This window comes from Saimiri boliviensis, chromosome 12, assembly GCF_048565385.1.
Source record: "Saimiri boliviensis isolate mSaiBol1 chromosome 12, mSaiBol1.pri, whole genome shotgun sequence".
Lineage (NCBI taxonomy): Eukaryota > Metazoa > Chordata > Mammalia > Primates > Cebidae > Saimiri > Saimiri boliviensis.
In genome coordinates, this window is record NC_133460.1 from 20,361,673 (window position 1) to 20,384,199 (window position 22,527).

The 22,527-nt window shown below is 48.0% G+C and overlaps 1 protein-coding gene across 1 annotated transcript; it reads right to left on the reverse strand.

The window, feature by feature from the left end:
- Positions 1-10,585: 10,585 nt before the first annotated feature.
- On the reverse strand, positions 10,586-18,710 carry ITPRIPL2 (ITPRIP like 2). Its single transcript, XM_003930135.4, has one exon. It carries the CDS (start codon positions 18,033-18,035, stop codon positions 16,428-16,430), a length of 1,608 nt encoding a protein of 535 aa, XP_003930184.1. The 5' UTR covers positions 18,036-18,710; the 3' UTR covers positions 10,586-16,427.
- Between the last annotated feature and the right edge of the window lie 3,817 nt (positions 18,711-22,527).

Here is a 22,527-nt window from a genome sequence, read left to right on the forward strand (position 1 = left end):
GGGTTTCACCATGTTGTCCAGGCTGGTCTTGAATTCTTGGGCTCAAGCAATCCCTGTGCCAGCAGAGGGCCTGGCACATAGCTGGCACTCAATCATTATTCAGCAGGCTCCCGATGGGGTCTTCCAAACTGGGGTTATGATAAGCACTCTCTTCAACATCCTGGTGTTACCTCGGCAAAAATCCATACGAGTCTGCAGCAACCTCGATTCTTGCCTCCTCAAATGAAAGAATTCAACTGAGGAGCATAAGGGAGAAGGAGAGACCAAGGCAAGTTTCAGAGCAGGAGTGAAAGTTTATTAAAACGCTTTAGAACAGCCGGGCATGGTGGCTCACGCCTATAATCCCAGCACTTTGGGAGGCCGAGGTAGGTGGATCACGAGGTCAAGAGATCGAGACCATCCTGGTCAACATGGTGAAACCCCGTCTCTACTAAAAATACAAAACATTAGCTGGGCATGGTGGCGTGTGCCTGTAATCCCAGCTACTCAGGAGGCTGAGGCAGGAGAATTGCCTGAACCCAGGAGGCGGAGGTTGCGGTGAGCCGAGATCGCACCATTGCACTCCAGCCTGCATAACAAGAGCGAAACTCTGTCTCAAAAAAAAAAAAAAAAAAAAAAAGCTTTAGAACAGGAATGAAAGGAAATACAGTAGACTTGGGGGAGGGCCAAGTATATATGAAGTCCCAAGTCAAAGATCACTGCACTAGTCCTGGGAGTGATACTTGATCTCCCAAGTGCCCCATTTGACCTGTGACTGAGGGTTTTATATGTTGGCAGACTTCCAGGGTTTCACATCCGTTCTCCCCTGATTCTTCCCTTGGGGTGGGCTATCCGGATGTGCAGTGGGCTGTCAACACTTGTGGGGGCGGCGGCCAGTGGCGGACGCGCAGTGTGCTTACTGGAGTTGTATGAGGTGTTCTTCCTTCATCAGCCTAATGTCTCTAGAAGGTCATATACCAGTTAAACTCTGCCATTTCGCTTCTTAAAGCTCATGCTTGAGCACATGCATCCAACTCCTAAGATCTAATTGGGAAGCTGCTGATCACGTTTTATGGTCTTGTCTTGTCTTGACTTTTCTATTTTCTTTTCCTTTCCTTATCTTTTCTTTTCCTTTTTGAGACTCACTCTTGGTGCAGTGGCGTGATCGGAGCTCACTGCAACCTCCGCCTCCCGGGTTCAACCGATTCTCCTGCCTTAACCTCCCCAGTAACTAGAATTAAAGGCACCCGTCATCACGCCTGGCTAATTTTTTGTATTTTTAGTAGAGGCAGCGTTTCACCACATTGGCCAGGGTGGTCTCAAACTCCTGACCTCGAGTGATCCACCTGCCTCCTCAAAGCATGGTTTTTATTGCCTCTGTAGGATCGTGCACACATCCCTTCTGCTCCCCGCCCATTGGTGAACCAGTCACTTGGCCCTGCCTAAGTGCAGGGGACTGGGAGATAGACGGTTATTCATGCATATTCAGCATGTGGAAGGGGAGAGCTTAGACTCTGGCTGCTCCCAGGAGGCTGGTTTAGTGAGAGGAAGCCCAAATGCACTTTCAAGCCTTGCAAACTGGAGATCCATACTAATTAGACTGCTTTTTTTTTTTTTTTTTTTTTCTGAGACGGAGTTTCGCTCTTGTTACCCAGGCTGGAGTGCAATGGCGCGATCTCGGCTCACCGCAACCTCCGCCTCCTGGGTTCAAGCAATTCTCCTGCCTCAGCCTCCTGACTAGTTGGGATTACAGGCAAGCGCCACCATGCCCAGCTACTTTTTTGTGTTTTTTTAGTAGAGACGGGGTTTCACCATGTTGACCAGGATGGTCTCGATCTCTCGACCTCGTGATCCACCCGCCTCGGCCTCCCAAAGTGCTGGGATTACAGGCTTGAGCCACCGCGCCCGGCTTAGACTGCTTTTGAAAACCAGGTGTTTACCAGAGAAAAAAGAATCATCACAGGTCCTCTGCTTAAAATATGGAGCGGGGTTTCTAGCCTGCAGTTTCTCGCCATGCCAGGTCCTGACATTTTCTCACCTCCAAATGCCAAAGCTATTTGTCTCCAAGGCTGAAACATGTTTTAATGACTTCGTTTTGATAAGGATGACAGTTGCCCATCAGAGGCATAGCTGCTACTTTCAGGAGACTAATGATTGAATAAACCATGAAGATAAAAATCGTTTGAGAGATTGGGTTCTCAAAAGCTTTTAGCCTGGGTCTGCCATGCAGCAGGACTCCTAGGGGTCTTTTTTTTTTTTTGGCTTCATTAGAAGGTGTCTTGATGGACTTTATTTTTTTAAGTGCCAGCTCAGAGTCACTACACCTAAAGATGAGTGGGGGAGAGAGATTGAGATAATGTGGAAAAAAACATTGAATATTCATGAAAAGAGCCAGCATTTTTTAAGGACAGGCTGTATCTGACTATATGTTATCTGCAGGCTATAAGATTAAAAGAAGGGGGGCAGTGACCAGGCATGGTGACTCACACCTGTAATCCTAGCATTTTGGGGGGTCTCAGTGGAGGGTCCCTTGAGGCCAGGAATTTGAGAATAGTATGGCAACAGAGTGAGACGCCATCTTAAAAAAAAAAAAAAAAAAAAAAGCCTGGCATTGTGGCACATACCTGGAGGCCCCGTTACTCAGCTGCCTGAGGCAGGAGGATCACTTGAGCCCAGGAGTTCAGGCTGCCCCACTACACTCCAGGCTGGGCAACAGAGTAAGACTCTGTCTCTGAAAAAAAAAAAAAAAAAAGTAAAAAAAAAAGAAAGAATGGTCAGGCGCGGTAGCTCATGCCTGTAATCCCATCACTTTTGGAGGCCGAGGCTGGCAGATCATGAGGTCAAGAGATCAAGACCAGCCTGGCCAGCATGGTGAAACCCTCTCTCTACTAAAAATACAAAAATTAGCTGGGTGTGGTGGCACACTCCGGTAGTCCCAGCTCCTTGGGAGGCTGCGGCAGGAGAATCACTTGAACTGGGAGGCGGAGGTTGCAGTGAGCCGAGATGGTGCTACTACACTCCAGCCTGGCGACAAAGTGAGACTCCGTCTCAAAAAAAAAAGAAAGAAAAAAGAAGAGAAAAGAACGAGGTGAACAGGCAAGGGCACCGTCCCTCTGAATATTGAGACGTTTCATTAACTAGAAGTTTCAGGATGACTCTGATGCCTCTATTTTGTTTAACTGTTTCCTTCTCCTTGGGGTTGAAGAAAAAGGGAACTGCCATATAACAAACCTCACGCACACCAGCTGGTACTTCCACAATATCTGGTGGAGAGATCGCAGGTACTCTACTGGGTACCGGAGGTTCCAGAAGGGCCATCTGACCTAGGTCACTGGCTCACAACCCAGCTGCACTCTAAAATTGTTTACAGCTCCCATGCCTCAGCTGCATCCTCATAAGTTCTGACCTCCCTGGTCTTGGGTGGGGTCCCAAGCATGAGTATTTGTTCAAAGCCCCTCACCCATCATTATGAAGCCAGGATTGAGAACCACTAGCCTAAGCTTTCTGCCCAGGAACTCAAGCAATGAAAATCAGACTAGCGAGAAAGACGACACGCTCTAGAAGTAAGTATGAGATAAGCATGTGGTTGATGCTCTCACTGGATGGTCTCCCTTCTGGGAATGCACCTATAATGAAAAGTCACAACCGCAGACTCATTGACAGTCCTGCAGGGAAGGAAGTTTGGTGGCAGGGAGACATCCAGCAGAGTACCTAAGAGTGATTCCTTCTTAAGAAACGGATTCATCTTCCTGTGGTTCCAAAAATGCTGGTGCACCCCTAAGAGAACACAGCTAACATTTAGATAACATTTCTCAATTTTTCCACTTTACGTTTTGATTCTTCGAAGGAACCTATAAAAGGAGAGATTATCTCCTTGATTTTGCAAATGATGGGACTGATGTCCAGACAGGTTAATTGATTTGCCCAGAAAAATATACTCAGTGATTGGTGGAGCTGAGACTTCAATCATAACATTTATGGGGCATTTACTAAATCCTAAAACTTAGGCAAGTATTAATTACATAATTACAGAACGGTAAATTATCTAATAACTTCTCACTTTTTTTTTTTTCCCTGTTTCTCTATTGCAAACTTCTCACTTCTTTGACAGAATCTTCAGCTATGTGTTTGTGATATTTCTCTGGCAGACTTTTTTTTTTTTTTTTTTTTGAGATGGAATCTCACTCTGCAACCCAGGCTAGAGTGCAGTGGCGTGATCTCGGCTCACTGCAACCTCCACCACCCAGGTTCAAGGCATTCTCCTGTCTCAGCCTCCTGAGTAGCTGGGACTACAGGTGGCCACCACTATGCCCAGCTAACTTTTGTATTTTTAGTAGAGACAGGGTTTGCCAGATTGGTCAGGCTGGTCTCAAACTCCTGACCTCAGGAGATCCACCTGCCTCAGCCTCCCAAAGTGCTGGGATTACAGGTGTGAGCCACCACGCCCAGCCTCTGACAGACTCTTATTTACCCACTATACTCATTCTTTCATCATCTACTGTTCAGGGCTGCTGTATGCCATGTGCCAGGCTAGTTTTCCCAGCTTGCCTTCCAGCTAAGAATGGTCATGTGACATCATTCTGGCCAATGAGAGGTCAGAGGAAGTCTAATGAGTTCCTAATCCAACAGTCCTCAACCTTCTTGGCACCAGGGACCCGTTTTCGGGAAGCCAATTTTTTCATGGGCTGGGTGTGGGGGAAGGATGGTTTTTGGATGACTCAAGTACATTACATTTACTGTACACTTTTTTCTCTTATTATTACATTGTAACACAGAATGAAATAATTATACAACTTGTCATAATGTAGAATCAATGGGAGCCCTGAGCTTGTTTTCTTACAACTAGATCGTGTCATCTGGAGGTGATGGGCACAGTGACAGATGATCAGGCATTAGAGTCTCATAAGGAGCATGCAACCTAGATCCCTGGCATGTGCAGTTCACAACAGGGTTCGCCCCGCTCCTATGAGAAGCTAATGCAGCTGATGATCTGACAGGAGGTGGAGCTCAGGTGGTCATGCCAGAGACGGGAAGCAGCTGTAAATACTGATGACTGGTTGCGCTCAGTTGCCTACTGCTCACCTCCTGCTGGGCAGCCCCATTTTTAACACGCCATGGACTGGTACTGGCCCATGGCCCAGGGACTGGGGACCCCTGCCCTAATTCTCTTTCCTCCCTTCTTTAAACAAAGTTAAGGGAGGTGGGATCTGGACACGACAAGCATGAGGATACAAAGCAAAAATAGCCGAATAACAGAGCAAAAAGATGCTGGGTCCTGATTCATCCTGGCCTGCTGCCTGCCTACCTCCAGGCTTCTGGCTGCGTGAGAAAAGCCGCTATTTGTTTAGGTCGCCCTAGGTTAGGTTTTTATAAGCTGTGGCCATATGTATTCCTAATGGATACAGTTTCCTCTATGCTCTTTCTTGTCGTTGTTCTTGTTCTTCACAATTGAATACAACAGCTTAACGCCAGTGAGCACAGGACGGAGGCTGCAGCCTCAGCACGCTGCGCACGCAGAGTCCTTGTCTCGGCCCTCTCACCTTTGAAACCTGTGGCATCTTGTAACCGAATGAGTACTTTCATTTTCCCAGTTTCCATTTGTTTTTACAAGACAAGGCAAATGTGGGAACATATGCAAACAGCTGTTAAACACGGAGATGGCAACAGTGTCACAGCTCGACGGTTCAGTGGTGGACCAGGTGCCCCACTGTGCTTCAGCCAATGAGGGAAGCCCGGATTCATTGCGTGGAAGGTGGTTTGGGGTGTCAGTCAAGTGCCTGTATAAAATTCTGACTGTTTGAAAATCAGATGTACAGAGTTAAGGACTGCCTGTACCAGGAGGGGTGGCTCACACCCACATCCACAGTTCCAGCACTTTGGGAGGCTGAGGTAGGAGGATTGTATGAGGTCAGGAATTCAAGACCAGCCTGAATAACACAGCAAAATCCTGTCTTGACAGAAAAAAAAAAAAAAAAAAAATTGAAAAAATTAGCAATGCACGGCAGTGCATGCCTGTAGTCCTAGCTACTTGGGAAGCTGAGGTGAGAAGATCTGTTGAGCCCATGAGTTTGAGTCTGTAGTGAACTATGATGGCGCCACTGCACTCCAGCCTGAGCAAAAGAACAAGACCCCATCTTTAAACAAGCAAACAGGACCAGGCACTGTAGCTCACGTCTATAATCCCAACACTCTGGGAGGCCAAGGTGGGCAGCCTCCCAAAGTGTTGGGATTATAGATGTGACCAGCCTGACCAACGTGGAGAAAACCCATCTCTACTAAAAATACAAAATTAGCCAGACATGGTGGCACATGCCTGTAATCCCTGCTACTCAGGAGGCTGAGGCAGGAGAATCGCTTGAACCCAGGAGGCGGAGGTTTTGGTGAGCTGAGATGGCACCATTGTACTCCAGCCTGGGCAACAAGAGCAAGACCCCATCTCAAAAATAGATAAATAAACAAGCAAACAAACAAACAGAAAAATGAACTGCCCCTATTTACTACAGTGGCAGCCTTTGTACGCCAGATTTTCCTAACCATCTATATCAATTAGTTATTGTTGAACAATAAACCACCTCTAACTGAGTGGCTTAAAACATGCAGTATCTGTTTATTACTGCTCAGAGTCTATGGGCCAGCTGGGTGGTTCTGCTGGTCTGGGTCAGGCCCTGCTGATCTTGGCTGGCTCATTTGAGTGTTTCCATCAGTCAGTGGTCAGGTCGACTGGGGAGCTAGGGAGGAGGTGAGGAAGCTGGTCTCAGACGTCCTCATTCCCATATCTCCCAGTTGGCTGGCTGGCAGCTCTGGGGACAGGGTTAAAGGAGTCATGTGATCACTCATCCCCCAGCAAGTGAGCTGTTCACATGGTGGCAGTGGCCTTCCAAGAGAACATTAAGAAATAGACACGACCTCTTGGTCTTGAACTCTTGAGGTCTAGGCCAGGAACTAGCACCATGTCCCCCTGCCACGTTCTACTGATTAAACAAACTCACAGCTGGGCGCAGTGGCTCACATCTATAATCCCAGCACTTTGTGAGGTCAAGAAAGATGGATTACCTGAGGTCAGGAGTTCAAGACCAGCCTGGCCAACATGGCAAAACCCTGTCCCTCCTAAAAATACAGAAAAATTAGCCAGGTGTTGTGGCAGGTGCCTGAAATCCCAGGTACTTGGGAGGCTGAGGCAGGAGAATCACTTGAACCTGGAAGGCAGAGGTTGTAGTGAGCCAAGATGGCGCCACTGCACTCCAGCCTAGGCGACAGAGCAAGACTCCATCTCCAAAAAATAAACAAATAATAAATAAATAAACTCACAGAGCCCTTCCAGATGTAAGGGGCAAGCAAATAATGTACCGCTTCTTGATGGAAGAGAATGCAAAGTCACTTTGCAAAGGGCATGGGTGCAAGAAGACTAGAGAACAGGGACTATTTTTGTAAGTAGTTGACCATAGTATCCTGAATAAAATTTTTCATGGTGCAAAATGCCATGGACATCACGGAAGGAGATGAACAACAGTTGGGTAGCAGAGAGATAATTGGGGGTGGATGCCAGGGAGACAGACCCTACAGAGGAGAAAGAACAAGCTTGAGCAAAACGAGCAGAGGAAGAGGTCAGAGACACAGATTATACGAAAATGCCACTCTAGTTTTAATTAATTAATTTATTTGTAGAGATGAGGGTCTTCACTGTGCGGTGCAGGCTGGTCTCAAACTCCTGCACTCAAGTGATCCTCCTACCTCAGCCTCCCAAAGTGTTGGGATTAGTAGAACGGCATTTTTAGGCCATTCTAATAATTGCTTCTATACTGACTCATACTGGACATTTCATCTGTGCCAAGCACTTTGCCTGCAAAAATCTCACTTAATCCTCAATCACTGCTATGGGCGAGGCTCCATTATTAATCCCATTTTACAGTTGAGGGAATTGAGATTCAGAGAGGATAAGGTAACTTGTAGAGACACATAGATGAGAAGTGCAGAACACAAGATTTGAAGACAAGTCTGTTTTTCGTTTTATTTTTTTTTTAAGATAGAGTTGGGCACTCTCGCCCAAGCTGGTGCAGTGGTGTGATCCCAGCTCCCTGCAACCTCTGCCTCCTGGGTTCAAGTGATCCTCCTGCTTCAACGTCCCCAGTAGCTGGGACTACAGGCATGTACCACCACACCCAGCTATTTTTCTTTTTCTATTTTTGGTAGAGACAGGTTTCACCATATTGCCCAGGCTGGTCTTGAACTCCTGACCTCAAGTGATCTGCCTGCTTTGACCTCCCAAAGTGCTTGGATTACAGGGATGAGCCACCGCACCCTGCTGACAAGTCTTTGCATTAATTCATGCCACTCTAATTTGTCTCTCTGTCCCTACCTCTGGCCCCTGCCCAGGCCTGGACCACTGCAGCGTCCAATTCCTTATGGTCTTGCTCCAGATCTTGGCTAACTTTTTCTATAAAGGGCCAGAAAGTAAATCTTTTCAGCTTTGTGAGCCATTTGGCCTCTGTCATAGTTACTCAACTCTGCCCAGGTAGCGTGAAAGCAGCCACAAACGGTATGTTAATGAGTAGGTGTGGCTGTGTACCAATGGCACTATTTACAAAAATACTCAGGTGGTAGTTTGCCAACCCTTGTACCTAGAGTGAGTCAAATTCAAATATGACCTTGCCACTCCTTGTCTAAAATGATTCAATAGTGCCCTCTGATCAGTTCAAACCTCCGTGTGGTCTGCAGCTGTGTGTGCGTGTGTGTGTATGTGTGTGTGCGTGCCCGTGTGTGCATGTGCATGCGCGTGTGCATGTGTGTACGTGTGTGTGCGTGTGCATGTGTGTGTGCGTGTGCGTGCATGTGCATGTGTGTGTGTGTGTATTCTGCACCAGTGGCAGCACCATTCCCTGGCAGCTTGTTAAAGAGGCTGAACCTCAGTCACGGTGGCTCGCGTCTGTAATCCCAGCACTTTGGGAAGCCAAGACAGGAGGATTGCTTGAGGCCAGGAGTTCAAGACCAGCCTGGGCAACAGATCAAGACTCCATCTCTTCAAAAAATTTTTAAAAAGTTAACTGTGCATGGTGGTGGATTCCTGTAGTCCAAGCTACTCAGGAGGCTGAGGCAAGAGGATCGCTTGAGCCTGGGAGGTTGAGGTTGCAGTGAGCTATGATCCTGCCATTGCACTCTAGCCTGGGCAACAGAACAAAACCCTATCTCAAAAAAAACTGATAAAGAAGAAGGTGAGATCTGCTGAATCCGAACTTGTTTTGGGTTTTGTTTTTGTTTTTCTGGGGGGTTTTTTGGTTTGTTTGTTTGTTTGACAGAGCATTGCTCTGTCGCCCAGGCTGGAGTGCAGTGGCACAATCTCAGCTCACTACAACCTCCGCTTCCTGGGCTCAAGCAATTCTCAAGCCTCAGCCTCCTGAGTAGCTGAGACTACAGGCATGCATCACCATGCCTGGCTAATTTTTGCATCTTTAATATAGATGCGGTTTTTCCATGTTGGCCAGGCTGGCCTCAAACTCTTGACCTCAAGTGATCCCCATCTCAGCCTCCCAAAGTGCTGGGATTACAGGTGTGAGCCACCACACCCAGCTAGAACTTGCATACTAACAAGCTTCCCGGGTGATCTACACACTCCAGCCTGAGAAGCTCTGGCTTCCAACTCCCTCCCGTCTGATCCTTTCCACTGAATCCTCCTCCCCTCCTCTCCTCCTACCCCTACTTTCCAAGCAGACTGGAATGCTCTTTCATCTCTGCATTCAATACATTCTTGTCCAGCCCAACTCCCTTCGCTTTTCTCATTCCCACCGGTCTTTGGATCTCGACTTAGACGTCACTTCTTTCAAGGAGCTCTCCTGCAAACCCTAAAGTGCGTGAAGTACCCTTGTCTGGTTTTCAAAAAATTTCTCCTCCCCAGCACCCACCACACTGTATGGTAATTGCTTCTTTCATTGCCTGTCTGCCTCTCTCTGTGAGCTCAGAAGGGAGAGGCCATGTCTGTCTTGGCCACCTCTGTGTGTGTGTCCTCAGTGCCCTGGGACAGTATTATTCATTGAAAACCAAGTGAAACACACCCCACCAACTTTCCCCTGGGCAGGTGCCCCACACAGCTACTATGAATGGTTTCCCTGAGCTTCCGCCTATCTGAGACTCTGAAAGGCCCTTAGTCTCTAAGATTCTATCTCCTGCTAAGCCTACTGGTTTTTTGTATTAGCAAACGTTTACAATTTCGCAAGGGGCCTGAGGGCCTAAGAGGTTTCTGGACAAAACTCTTGAGCCACAGGCCAAGACTTGAATTATGTTTGGGTAGGTGTGGGGGAGAAGGGATGGGAGAGAGAGGCAGAGAGGAGAGGTGGGAGCAGAAGGTTCTAGGCCAGGAAGAAGACTTGAAGGTTCAGGATACCAGGGAGCATGCCCGCAGCACTGTGAACTAGCTTTTTTTCCCCCCATCTGTATACAGAGCTAATTCTACACACACAAAAATTATCCCCAGCCTGAACACATGGGAAAGTTTCCCACACACCCAGAGGCTCAGAGCAGTTGAGGCTTGTGCAAAGAACCACAAGCCAGCACAGGCCAGGCTGCCCCCGGGGAAGATGAAAGCCCTCCCCCAGATCTGACATTCAGTCCAAAGGTTTCTACAAGTTCCTTTATTAATAAAGCAAAATAGAAAAGAACAAGGTCCCAAAATGACCCATATGATTCAAAGTGCAAAGTTACTCCGGCCTGCAAGAGAAAACGAACAGCAGGCCTTGACTGTTGGGGCCACAGAAATTTGGTGTGATTAAACCGCCTTTTCATCACACAATTGTAGCAGCTGAACCATATCTGATTAACTCTTTGGTCTCTGTTACTGGAACAAAACTAATGCTATGACTGCAGCCACCAGACTGCAACCTAAAACACAGTTTCGGGTCAGAAGACGTTACAAATCACAATAAAACAGGAGGAATGTTAAGTCAAGCAACTGAATCAAGGCACCTTTTTTTAAAAGCAAAAAGTTGTTTAAACATATTCCAGAAAAGTAGATACGTCAAAAACCAGATTACAATAGATATCATTTCGCTGCACATTTTAGTCTATTTTCTGTATACACAGTCACACATTCTTCGCCTCTCCCAACTTACACATACTTTATCCCCCCAATTATGTGCTATGTAGGTATGAAAAAATAAAGTTGTATCTAAACAAATGATTAAAAAAAAACTAACGAATGCCACGATGATAACGCTGAACTTGTTTCCCTCTTGAGGGACTTTGGAAATGTTACTGAGGTTCACTTTCCCCACCCCTAAATCATCTTCCTCCATGTAGACAGGGATGAGAAGTCAAAGTCTTCATCAAGGTCAAAAGCCATATGCTACAGAAAAAGTAGCTTACTCCACAGAAGTTACATGAGATGCTTTGGAAGCGCTTAGGTTAATGCCTTCACAGTGTTTGCTAGGATGTCAATTTTGGTGGAGCTGCTGAGTCAGAAAATGATAGAGGCCAGGTACGCTCACGCCTGCAATCCCAGCACTTTGGGAGGCCGAGGCGGGAGGATTACCTGAGGTCAGAATTTCGAGACCATCCTGGACAACATGATGAAACCCCTGTCTCTATTAAACAAAAAAAAAAAAAAAAAAAAAAGAAAGAAAGAAAGAAAGAAAGAAAGAAAGAAAGAAAGAAAAAATTAGCCAGGCATGGTGGCAGGCACCTATAATCCCAGCTATGTGGGAAGCTGAGGCCCGAGAATCACTTGGACCTGGGAGGCGGAAGTTGCAGTGAGCCAAGATCGTGCCAGTGCACCCCAGCCTGGGCAACAAGAGTGAAACTCTGTCTGGAAGGAAAGAAAAAAAGAAAATGATAAGGGCTGGGCGTGGTGGCTCACGCCTGTAATCCAAGCACTTTGGAGGCCAAGGTGGGCGGATCATCTGAGGTCAGGAGTTCAAGACTAGTCTGACCAACATGGTGAAACCCCGTCTTTAAAAAAAAAAAAAAAAAAAAAAAAAGAAAAGAAAAGAAAATGATAAAACATTCCAGATGAAGTCTGATCAGAACCATGCTTTTAGGGCAGGTGTGGTGGCTCATGTCTGTAATCTCAACACTTTGGGAGGCCGAGGTGGGAGGATGGCTTGAGTCCAGCAGTTCAAGACCAGCCTGGGCAACATAGGGAGACCCAGACTCTACAAATAATTTTAAAATTTGTTGGGTGTAGTGGCACAAATCTGTGGTCCCAGCTAGTTGGGAGACTGAGGCAGGAGGATCACTTGAGCCCAGGAGGTCGAGGCTATAGTGAGCTGCGATTTGGCCACTGCACTCCAGCCTGGGCAACAGAGCGAGATCCTGTTTCAAATAACAAAAACAAAAACCTGTGTTATTGGTAGTGGAAATGGTATAAGCTCAAAGAAGCTTGCACCGCAAATCCAGCCACCAATCATCATTGTAAAGGCACGTGCTAGGATACCAATAACCCCCGAAAATTAATTTAAATATACAAATAAAAGAGATCCACTCATAACCTGGGAGGAAAAAAAAAAATAGAAACAAGTTATTCTGCAATCCTTCCTTATTAGTCATCTGCAAAGTCCGACAGAGCCGAGAGGTTCACCCCAACACCAGGAGGGAAATGCCAACAACGTTGATGTAGGACCTGACTCAAAAAGAACAGCTCCGAGATCAAGCAACCTCCTGAAGACTGTGAGTTAAGTGTTATCTGTGGCTGTGTTATTTTTTTTTTTTTTTAGTTTGTTTCTACAATAAAGCTTAGCTCTGAGAAATAAAGATGATCTGAAATATCACAGCCCCAAGTATATATAACACTACCATATCCAACACAAAAAATATGACTTTATACATACTTGGGGTATTAACTGTGTAAGGCAGTGGTCGCAAACTGGTGGCCCCCAGACTCAAACAAATGTTTGGCCCACGTGGTGTTTTGGACATTTTAAAAATCAGCAAGTTTCGATTTTCAAAAAAAAAAAAAAAATCCTGATTTGCAGCTTTTTGCCCCGTTTTTTTCCTGCATGGCTGAGCAATGGCCCCCTCCTTGAAGGTGGGCACTGCTTCCCCCCCACCCCACTTCCCACCCTTGTTTCTGCAGGCTGCTGAGTTTGCGACCGCTGGTTGAAAACAGAACTAAAAACATGTTTCCTAACCCAAACCTCTCTCACACCCTCATGCAATTATTTCCTCCTTCCCTCTCTTGCTTCACTTTCATCTTAAGTCCTCCTTCTCGAATTCTTTGAATTTCTCTTGGTTCACTCAAATTCTCCCTTCTCTCAGCTTCAGTTTCATTTTGCAAAAGAAACATCTCCGTTCAGCCCACGATCATTCCAGGAAGGCTCCCAAGACTGGTCAGTGGGAGTTACTGAAGGGTGTCTCGCCGCAAAATGACTGAGTCATCTTCCCCAAAAACATTTTCCTCTGGCACTGGCTGGACAATTTTTTTTTTCTTTTTGCTGTTGTTACTGTGGAGCCTATTTGCATGAGACTATTTGCATATATGAATCTCCAGTACCAAGCATACACCAAAAATGTGTACATTTCAGATGAAGGACATGATGGAGCCCTAATAAAATACAGAATTGAGCTTAATTTAAGTGTCTTGGGCAAACATCATGCCTGGCTAATATGCCATATTATTTCCGTTGTACACAGTACATGTTTTGGTTTACTGAACATTGATCAAAATTGATCGACATCTGTAAGTTTTGGTTACCATGTACAGAGAACAATTGCTTAGCATGGCATTTAAATAAAACAGTAATATTTTAAAAATTCAAAAACACAATGCCCCATTTATTTTAAAAAAATAAAATTTAAAAACCTTGAGGATGGATGAGGCTTTGGGTAATTAACCAGAAAAAATATATAACAAAAAAACTACAAGAACAGAATATGTTACCAGATTTATACTTTAAAACACTATTAAAAGAAAAACTCACTGACACAGCTAGAAATATTTCTAAAATTCAGCTTTTTAAAGCTTATATTTTAATTTTATTCTTTCAAGACAGAGTCTCGCTGTTGCCCAGGCTGGAGTGCAGTGGTGTGATCTCAGCTCTCTGCAACATTTACCTCCCAGGTTCAAGCGATTCTCCTGCCTCAGCCTCCCAAGTACCTGGGATTACAGGCGCCCACCACCACGCCCGGCTCATTTCTGTATTTTTTTTAGTAGAAATGGGATTTAACCATGTTGGCCAGGTTGGTCTTGAACTCCTGACCTCAGGTGATTCAACCCCCTCGGCCTCCCAAAGTGCTGGGATTACAGGCATGAGCCACTGCGCCCAGCCTTAAAGCTTTATAATCCTTCCAACATTATGTCCCCCACTGTAGAGACTAGTAGACAGTGAATACAGGGGAAGTTGTAGTTGAGTATGGAATGAATATATATATATATATATATATATATATATATATCGTGTGTATGTGTGTGCATATATATATATATATATATATATATGATCTACTCTTGGCATTTATTTTTAAAACTAATTTTAAAAAATACTGTGCAGTTACTATCTTTGGATAAAGTTGGCAGACTGACTCTTTTTGCACAATGCAGTACCTTATGACCTAACATTGACCTCAAAAGCTAGAAATGACCTTTGCGGGGAACTGTCCCCGCAAACCTCAAAGAGACAGCACAACGTTGCAGCTGTTTCTCTTTCAGCCCCAGGTCCCAAAGGATATAAGAAGCCAATGCAGCTTTGAGGAGAAGGATTCCCTGTAAATCACTCACTCACAATGATTTCCCACAGTGGCCAAGTAGATCCCCTCAAGAAAGAAGGTTCACAGAGTCCCCTCAAAAGAGCTTAGAAATTCAACAATGGTTCTATTCACATAGCCATTTCTGTCTTCCAAATTTTAGCTTTAAGAGTCTAAGGAAGTACATGTTTTTATTTAGGGGAAAAAAAAAATCTCAATGCATAACACTTGGACCGGCTGTATTTCAAATCAGGCAAGCAGAGGCTAGACAGTGCTGAACTTAAAAAAAAAAAAAAAAAAAAAAAAAAAAAAAAAAAACACGCAACTGAGAGTGTTATAAATTTGGTAGGACAAGGAAGGAAGGATTCCAGGACAGGCTCCTCCCAGCTGCAAAATACACCCAACCTGGTGATACTGACACCTACAGAGAAAGGAGACAGACTGCTATCAAGGGCTGTCTCCCTTGCTCTTTTCCTAATTTGTCTCCTCTGCCCACCACCAGGGAGAACCTGATCTTCAAGCACAGAGCCCAAGATACTGAACTCTAAGTGAAATGTTTTGGAAAACCTGTGTTGGATCAACAGGTCCTTGAACTTGGCCTCTTGGGAACACCTAAGGCTGCCTGGACAAGGAAGAACCATCAAGGGTTAGAGACTGAGCACAAACTACAAGCTAAGCAGCAGGCATTTCCTCTTCATTAGCTCATAAAGCTCAGAAAGAAATCTTTGTGAAGGTGTTTGCTTAAAACCTTAAAATTAAAAAGGCTATTGTCTCCAGCCAGCAGCCAGCCTCGGAGAAACACCTTTATAGGGAAAGCCTAAAACACATTTTTCTCCAAAGCCAACATTTTTATGCCTTCGCCAGTGTTGTCTTGAAGATGTATTTGGTTGCTGCTTTGCACGGTGTCTGGCTGGCAGTAGGTAGCTCAATGACTGGGTGTTGACTGACTGGTACATATCCCAGCTTGTGGCCGGTGGGGATGTTAGGCTAGCATGTTGGCCACTCTTCAAGGCTGCACATTTATTAATAAGAAACCTAACTGGCCTCCCTTTCAGATGCAACGCTTGGTGCTAGCAATTACCACAAAATGAGTGAATTCATCAATATAAAGTGCTATTTTCTCTGGAAGTTTCTCTAACCGACTCTCGACTGCCTTTCCATATGTGTGACTTAATTTTTTGACAATCTTGTCAAACACTTGTGATTGCACCATTTTAAAAATACATTAATATTAATTTGAAGTGGAAATTATGTTCCTCTGAACATTAGCCCCGAAAATAGAACTTGAATTCCAGTTGCAGATCAAGATTCAGATTTTTCTTTTCAAAGTCAATCAGGAACCCAGTACCTAGCAAGTAATTGTGTCAAAAACTTTAGTTTTTTTTGTTTTTTTTTTTTAATTTGGGCAGAGAGATCTGTGTCTAAAAGCCAAAAGAAGAAACTTTCCCTGCAGCTAATTCTTGCTTCTTCTACTGGACTTCTCTAAAAGCCATACCCTTCCACAGAATCCACCCACACAAAACCACGTTTGAACCAATTCTTGGGGCTGCAGTTGGATGTCTTCCCCTAGTTTGTCCAGAACACTCTAGTGGGTGTGAAGATGTCATATTATATTGGACTGTGAAGTGAGGAAGTGATATTTAAGCCACTAAAGCTTGAGGCAGCCACCAAATTTTCCACTGCCTTCTGTAATCTTGCATTTAACTGGCCTCACCACCATTCCCACCCCCACCCAGTGGGAAAAGGTTTAGGAGCATTTGGTCAGGTGGAGGTGCTGTCAGGGTTTACGGTTCACCTTCAAGGAAGCCCTGGGTGCGCTGACTCCGGGGTGGGGGGCACCTGGCAAGGTAGCGGGGACCCCCGTAGGCCCGGAGAAGCTGGGGTAGCCTTTGCCACGTGGACAACAACCGCGCTGCTGCAAGTTCCCGGGCGTGGCCGTCGAAAGCAGCCAGGAGGTCAACTGGGGCGGCTTCCCGTAGTACCTTGGGCAGGGGGCCCACCTCGGCAGCCGCCCCCCCAGGGCCCAGGACGCAGTGGAAGAGCGTATGGTGTCGCAGCAGGCAGTCCCTAAGGAACTGCACCAACTCCTCCAAACACTTTCCCAGGTGCTCCTCATCCCAGCTTTGTCCAGGGGCCTCCTTGCGCAGCAGCACTGCCAGCAGCACTGTCTTGAGCACATAGGAGGACAGGATGCGTCCCCACTGGGTGGCGGCCGCTGAGTCCAGCCCACGGGCGCCCAGATCTCGCAGAGCCTTAAGCAACTGCAGGCACTTGAGGTAGCAGGCACCTGGAGCTGCCCGTTCCTGCAGCCAACTCAGCAGCTTCTGCTCCTGGCGAGCTGTATTCACACCCCAAAGTGCCTCCGAGCGCAGGCCCCCAGGGAGCTCCAACAGGAGCCCGCTGGGCAAGGGTGGCGGTGGGGGCGCCACAAGGAAGACGCCATCTCCCAGATGGACAGCGGGAATGAGGCGCACAGCCATGGAAAGGCGGCAGCAGCCGTAGTCAGTGCGGCAGGGCAGGATGTGTAACGTGGGGGGCTGCTCCAGGCCACCCGGGGTCAAGGTGACCCGACAGCGCCCCTCCAGGCTGTAACGCACAGTGGCCAAAGAGCGCTGCAGATGCGACTGGAACCAGCGCAGCACCAGAGCAGCAGAGAGGTGGCGCCGCCCGCGCACATCCACACAGAAGCCATCAGCAAAGGGTTTGCAGTCCCGAAGCCAGTGGGCCCCCGAGGCCCCAGAGGGTGAGGGTGGTGCCTTAAGGGCGCACACGAAGCAGCCGCGGAAGGCTGGGGCCAGCGCTAGCTCCTCGCCCAGGCTCCGTGGGTCCAGCGCCACCAGCGGTGGGAGGCGCAGTGGCACCAGCACATCGAAGCTGTCGGGCCGGCGGATTTTATGTTGCTCGTAGGCGCTGCCCACCTGGATGAAGTCTCCGCGGAAGGCCAACGCCAGCGCTCCCCCGGGGATGAGGCCGGGGGATCCCCGGGAGCGGCCAGCCCGCACCAGCTCGCCCACGATCCGGCTCACGTGCGCCTTGCTGTGGCCCAACACGTGCGGAGACAGGCGCACCTCGTGCTCGTAGTAACTCTCCAGCAAAATGCTGAGGCCCGGCTCTCGGAAGTGTCTCGAGGAGAAGGTGGCGTGGCCCCCCAGACGGGGAGACCCGGGCAGGAAGCGCTGCCGGACAGCGTGGCGACAGCGCAGGAGGACGTAGCTGAGGAGGAGCAGGACCGCCACTTTGAGCAATGGGAAACCCCCGTCCACGCCGTCGGGGGGCTCGGCCCGGGCGCCCCAGCTTCCCCACAGGACATGGTAGAGGCACACCAGAGCGGTGCACAGGCCGGTCACCAGGGGCCAGAAGACGCGTAGATTGAGGGTGTAGTGCACCGACATGCCGTGCGCCCGGGGCCGCGGTGGCCGAGCAGCCCAGGGCGCGAGCCCCGGCGGCGCCCCCAGCCCAGCATGCGCACAGCGCCTGGACGGCCCCGCTGTCCCTGTCTCCTCCTCCGCGGCGAATTCCCGATCGCAGGCCCGCGGGAAACCGCCCTCCAGCTCGGCCTCCTCTCCCAGCTCAAGTGTTCCTTCCAGCTGCGGCCCGCCCTGCGCTCTCCGGCCCCGGGCCGCGCCCTGCCCCGGCGGCGCGCAGCGTCCGGCCCAGCGGCCCTCCCCGCCCGGCGTCTCCGCGCGCCGCCCTCTGCCAGCTTCTGGCCTGGCTGGCCTCCTACCCAAGGCAGCCCTCCTGGCTCTCCCGCCGCTCCTGTCTCCGCGCCTGATCCCGTTACTCGGACCCCGAGAGTTTCCTCTTCCGAGGGGGAGGCGAGGACGCGCCAACTAGCGGGGAGGAAATGCCGGAGTCTGGAGTGGAGCGTGGAGCTGGCGGGCGGGGTCGGAGTCTGGAGTGGAGCGTGGAGCTGGCGGGCGGGGTCGGAGTCTGGAGTCGAGCGTGGAGCTGGCGGGCGGGGTCGGCCCCCTCCCGGGCCTCCGCCTTAAAGCGACGCGGGGCGGCGGGAGGGACTTTAGGACGCGCTTGGAGCTGGCCTCCAGCGGCCCACCCCCATCCTCCCTCCCCGAAGGCAGAACTGGGAAGGCACTGATTCCGGGGCGGTGGCCTCCTCCTGGGAGCCTCTGGAGTTGCGCTCCCTTGAGTTATACTGGGAAGTTGAAAAGGAGAAGGCGCAGAGCCGGACTGTCCAGTCCTCCCCACCCCCACCGCAAGAGCCGTGGTGGCGTGGCAGGCTCTGGCACAGGAGTGGCCCTTGCCGTCGGCCGCTGTCCTCTGTTCAAACCACTATTCACCGAGCACCTACCATGTGCCAGGCTGGAGCCCCTGTGCTGGGGAAATCACAGTTGACAAGATGGACAAGGTTTCTGTCCTTCGTAAAGCATAAGCCTTGTAAAAATGGGAATCAAAAAAGGGAATGGGCCGGCCGCGGTGGCTTACGCCTGTAATCCCAGCCCTTTCGCAGGCCGAAGTGGGCAGATAACGATGATTTGAGGTCTGGAGTGCGAGACCAGCCTGGTCAACATGGTGAGACCCCCCACACACACACACACCACCACCATCACCCATCGCTACTAACAATACAAAAATCAGCCAGGCATAGTGGTGCATGCCTGTAATCCCAGCTACTCAGGAGGCTGAGGCAGGAGAATCGGTGGCACCCAGGAGGTGGAGGCTGCACGCAGTGAACTAAGATGGCGACACTGCACTCCAGCCTGGGTGACAGTGAGACTCCGTCTCAAAAAAAGGGGTGGTGGGGGGGAAGGATTCCACAGCAAGAAAACGCTCTAAAATAAACAAAACTGCATGAGGGAGTGAGAAAGTGGTGGCTGCCTCACTGAAAGGGAGGATGACAGATTGACCCCGGTAACCCCAGCACTTTGGGAAGCCGAGGCAGTGAGCAGATCGCTGGAGTGAGGCCAGGAATTCGAGGCTGCAGTGAGCTATGATCACATCATTGCGCTCCAGCCTGACTGACAAAGCAAGACTCTGGTCTCTGAAAAATAAGATAAATAAAATAATTTTCCCAGTGGAGGAAAGGGGCACAGACAGGTTCAGCTCAGGCAGGCTCAGCTGCTCCCCAACCTCCACCTCCCACACACAAGGTTACACAGCTTTTGTGGAGCTGCGCCTTGAGCCGTGGCATCTGGCTCTAGAGAAGCCAAGGGGAGCTAGTTTTGTTTCATAACAGGGAGCACTTCCTGAAATAATCTGATCTATTTAAATAATTTTCTTTATGCACAGTCATTATACCTCCTTTGCTCGCACTGACGTTTAAAGAGAGCAAGGGTGAATATACTAAAACATGTTAGAGCCCAGCTGCCACCTGGGAACCAGGACTCAAAAGATGGCTCCCGGGTTACTCCCAAGAAATCCTAAATTGGGCCGCTGAGAGCTAAGCAGATCTTGCCTTCAGATCCCATCTACTACTATTAGCTACTAGATCATCGTCTACTGGTCAAGATTCTTCAGGTTTCAAGTGACAGAAACACAGCTCCAACCAGCTTAAGCACCCATGTTACTGTATCATGTTAACTGAGATCCATGAGGAGATTTCAGGTACAGCTGGATCTAGGTGCTTCAGGGCTATGCAGACATGTTCTCCTTTCACTACTTAGCTCTGCTTTTTAAGTGGGTTGTACTCTCTATAGGTCCTCTCTGTATGCCCTTGGCTGCTCTAGTCTCACCTTGTCTTAAGTGCAGAGGAAAAGAGAGCTTTTACTTTTCTTTCTTTTTTTTTCTTTTTTTTTTTTTTTTTTTTAGACAGAGTCTCACTCTATCCCCCAGGCTGGAGTACAGTGGAGAGATCTCGGCTCACTGCAACCTCCACCTCCTGGGTTCAAGTGATTCTTGTGCCTCAGCCTCCTGAGTAGCTGAGATTACAAGGCACATGCCACCACACCCAGCTACTTTTTGTATTTTTAGTAGAGGTGGGGTTTCAGCATGTTGTCCCAGCTGCTCTCAAACTCCTGACTTCAAGTGATCTGCCCAACTCAGCCTCTCAAAGTGCTAGGATTACAAGTATGAGCCACTGTGCCTGGCCAGAGAGGCTTGCTTTTCTAAAAGCTGTAGTAAATGCCATGACTTGGGATAGTTTTGGGTCGTATGCTAAAAAGCAAGGGAACGCCCACCATCACACCGGGCTAATTTTTGTATTTTTAGTAGAGACAGGGTTTTACCATGTTGGTCAGGCTGGTCTCAAACTTCTGACCTCATGATCCACCCACCTCAGCCTCCCAAAGTGCTGGGATTATATGCATGAGCCACCGCACCTGGCCTAATTTTTGTATTTTTAGTAGAGACAGGGTTTCACCATATTAGCCAGGCTGGTCTAGCGATTTTGGATTTTCTTTTTTTTTTTTTTTTTTTAAGTTGCATTTTAGGTTTTGGGATACATGTGAAGAACATGCAAGATTGTTGCATAGGTACACACATGGCAGTGCGATGGGCTGCCTTCCTCCCCATCACCTATATCTGGCATTTGTAACCTTCAGAACTCTGAGAAAATAAATTTCTGTTGTTGGGTCCACCCAATCTATGGTATTTGTAGAGGGAGGCTAAGCTGAGTAATACAGTTGGGTACCCAACCCTGGAACCAAGAGGTGGAGTCGCCCTGTTCAAACTGTAAGAACTGTGGGAAGGGGTTTCTCTCCCCCAAGAAAAGTCATGGTGCTGTGGCTGGTAGAATTTGGTATGCAGAGATGATAGCTGGCCATTTCATTTGGATAACTCTCTTAATCTATCTTTGCTTCTGTCTCCCCATCTATAAAGTGGGGTGCTGCCAACAGAGTGGTTTATTTTTCCCCTGTCAGATAGAGTGGTATGCTATCTCCAACTGTACAGATAATGACAACTCTCTAGGTCAGAGTTGGCAAGCACTTTTTTTTTTTTTTAAAGAAACAGGTCTTGCTCTGTTGCCTAGCCTGGAGTACAGTAGCAAAATCACAGCTCACTCCAGCCTTGAACTTCTGGGCTCAAGGAATCCTCCTGTCTCAGCCTCCCAAGTAGCTGGAATTACAGGCATGCATCACTACACCTCACTAATTTTTTAATTTTTTGTAGACATGGGGTCTCACTAAGTTGCCCAGGCCGATCTTGAACTCCTGGCCTCAAGCAATCCTCCTGCCTTGGCTTCCCAAAGTGCTGGGATTACAGGCATGAGCCACCATGCCCAGACACACACTTCTTGTAAAGAGCAACGAAGTAAATATTTTCGGCTTGGGTGTCGTAAAATCTCTACTACAACAGAGCTGGGTTTGGACTGTTGCTTGGCAGACTTTGGCTTGCACTCGTACAAAAATAATTGTGGTTTTTGCCATTACTTTTAGTACTAATAGCTGCAACTCTCTAATATCTGCCTCTGTCTTTATTTGGCCTTTTTCCCTGTGCATATTTCTAGGTCTCTGTATCCAAATCTTCCCCTCCTTTCTTGTATAAGGACACTGTTCATTGAATTTAGGGCACACCTTCATTCATGTTAACTTGATGACCTCTACAAAGACCTAAATGAGGCCACATGCACACATCCAGGAGTCAGGTTCTGAACCTACCTTTTAGGGAGACACAATCAGCACACTACCGCAGCTAGAGATGATCTGCCAATGAATGGATGGGGCTGTTCCCATCAAATTTATTTATGGATGCTGAAATTTGAATTTTGTAAGATTTTCATGCGTCATGAAATACACTTCTTTTGATATTTTTCAACTGTTTAAAAATGTAAAAACCTGGCCAGGTATGGTGACGCACTTCTGTAATCCCAGCACTTTGGGAGGCTGAGGTGGGTGGATCACAAGGTCAGGAAATCGAAACTATCCTGGCCAACATGGTAAAACCCGTCTCTACTAAAAAGACAAAAATTAGTTGAACATGGTGGCGTGTGCC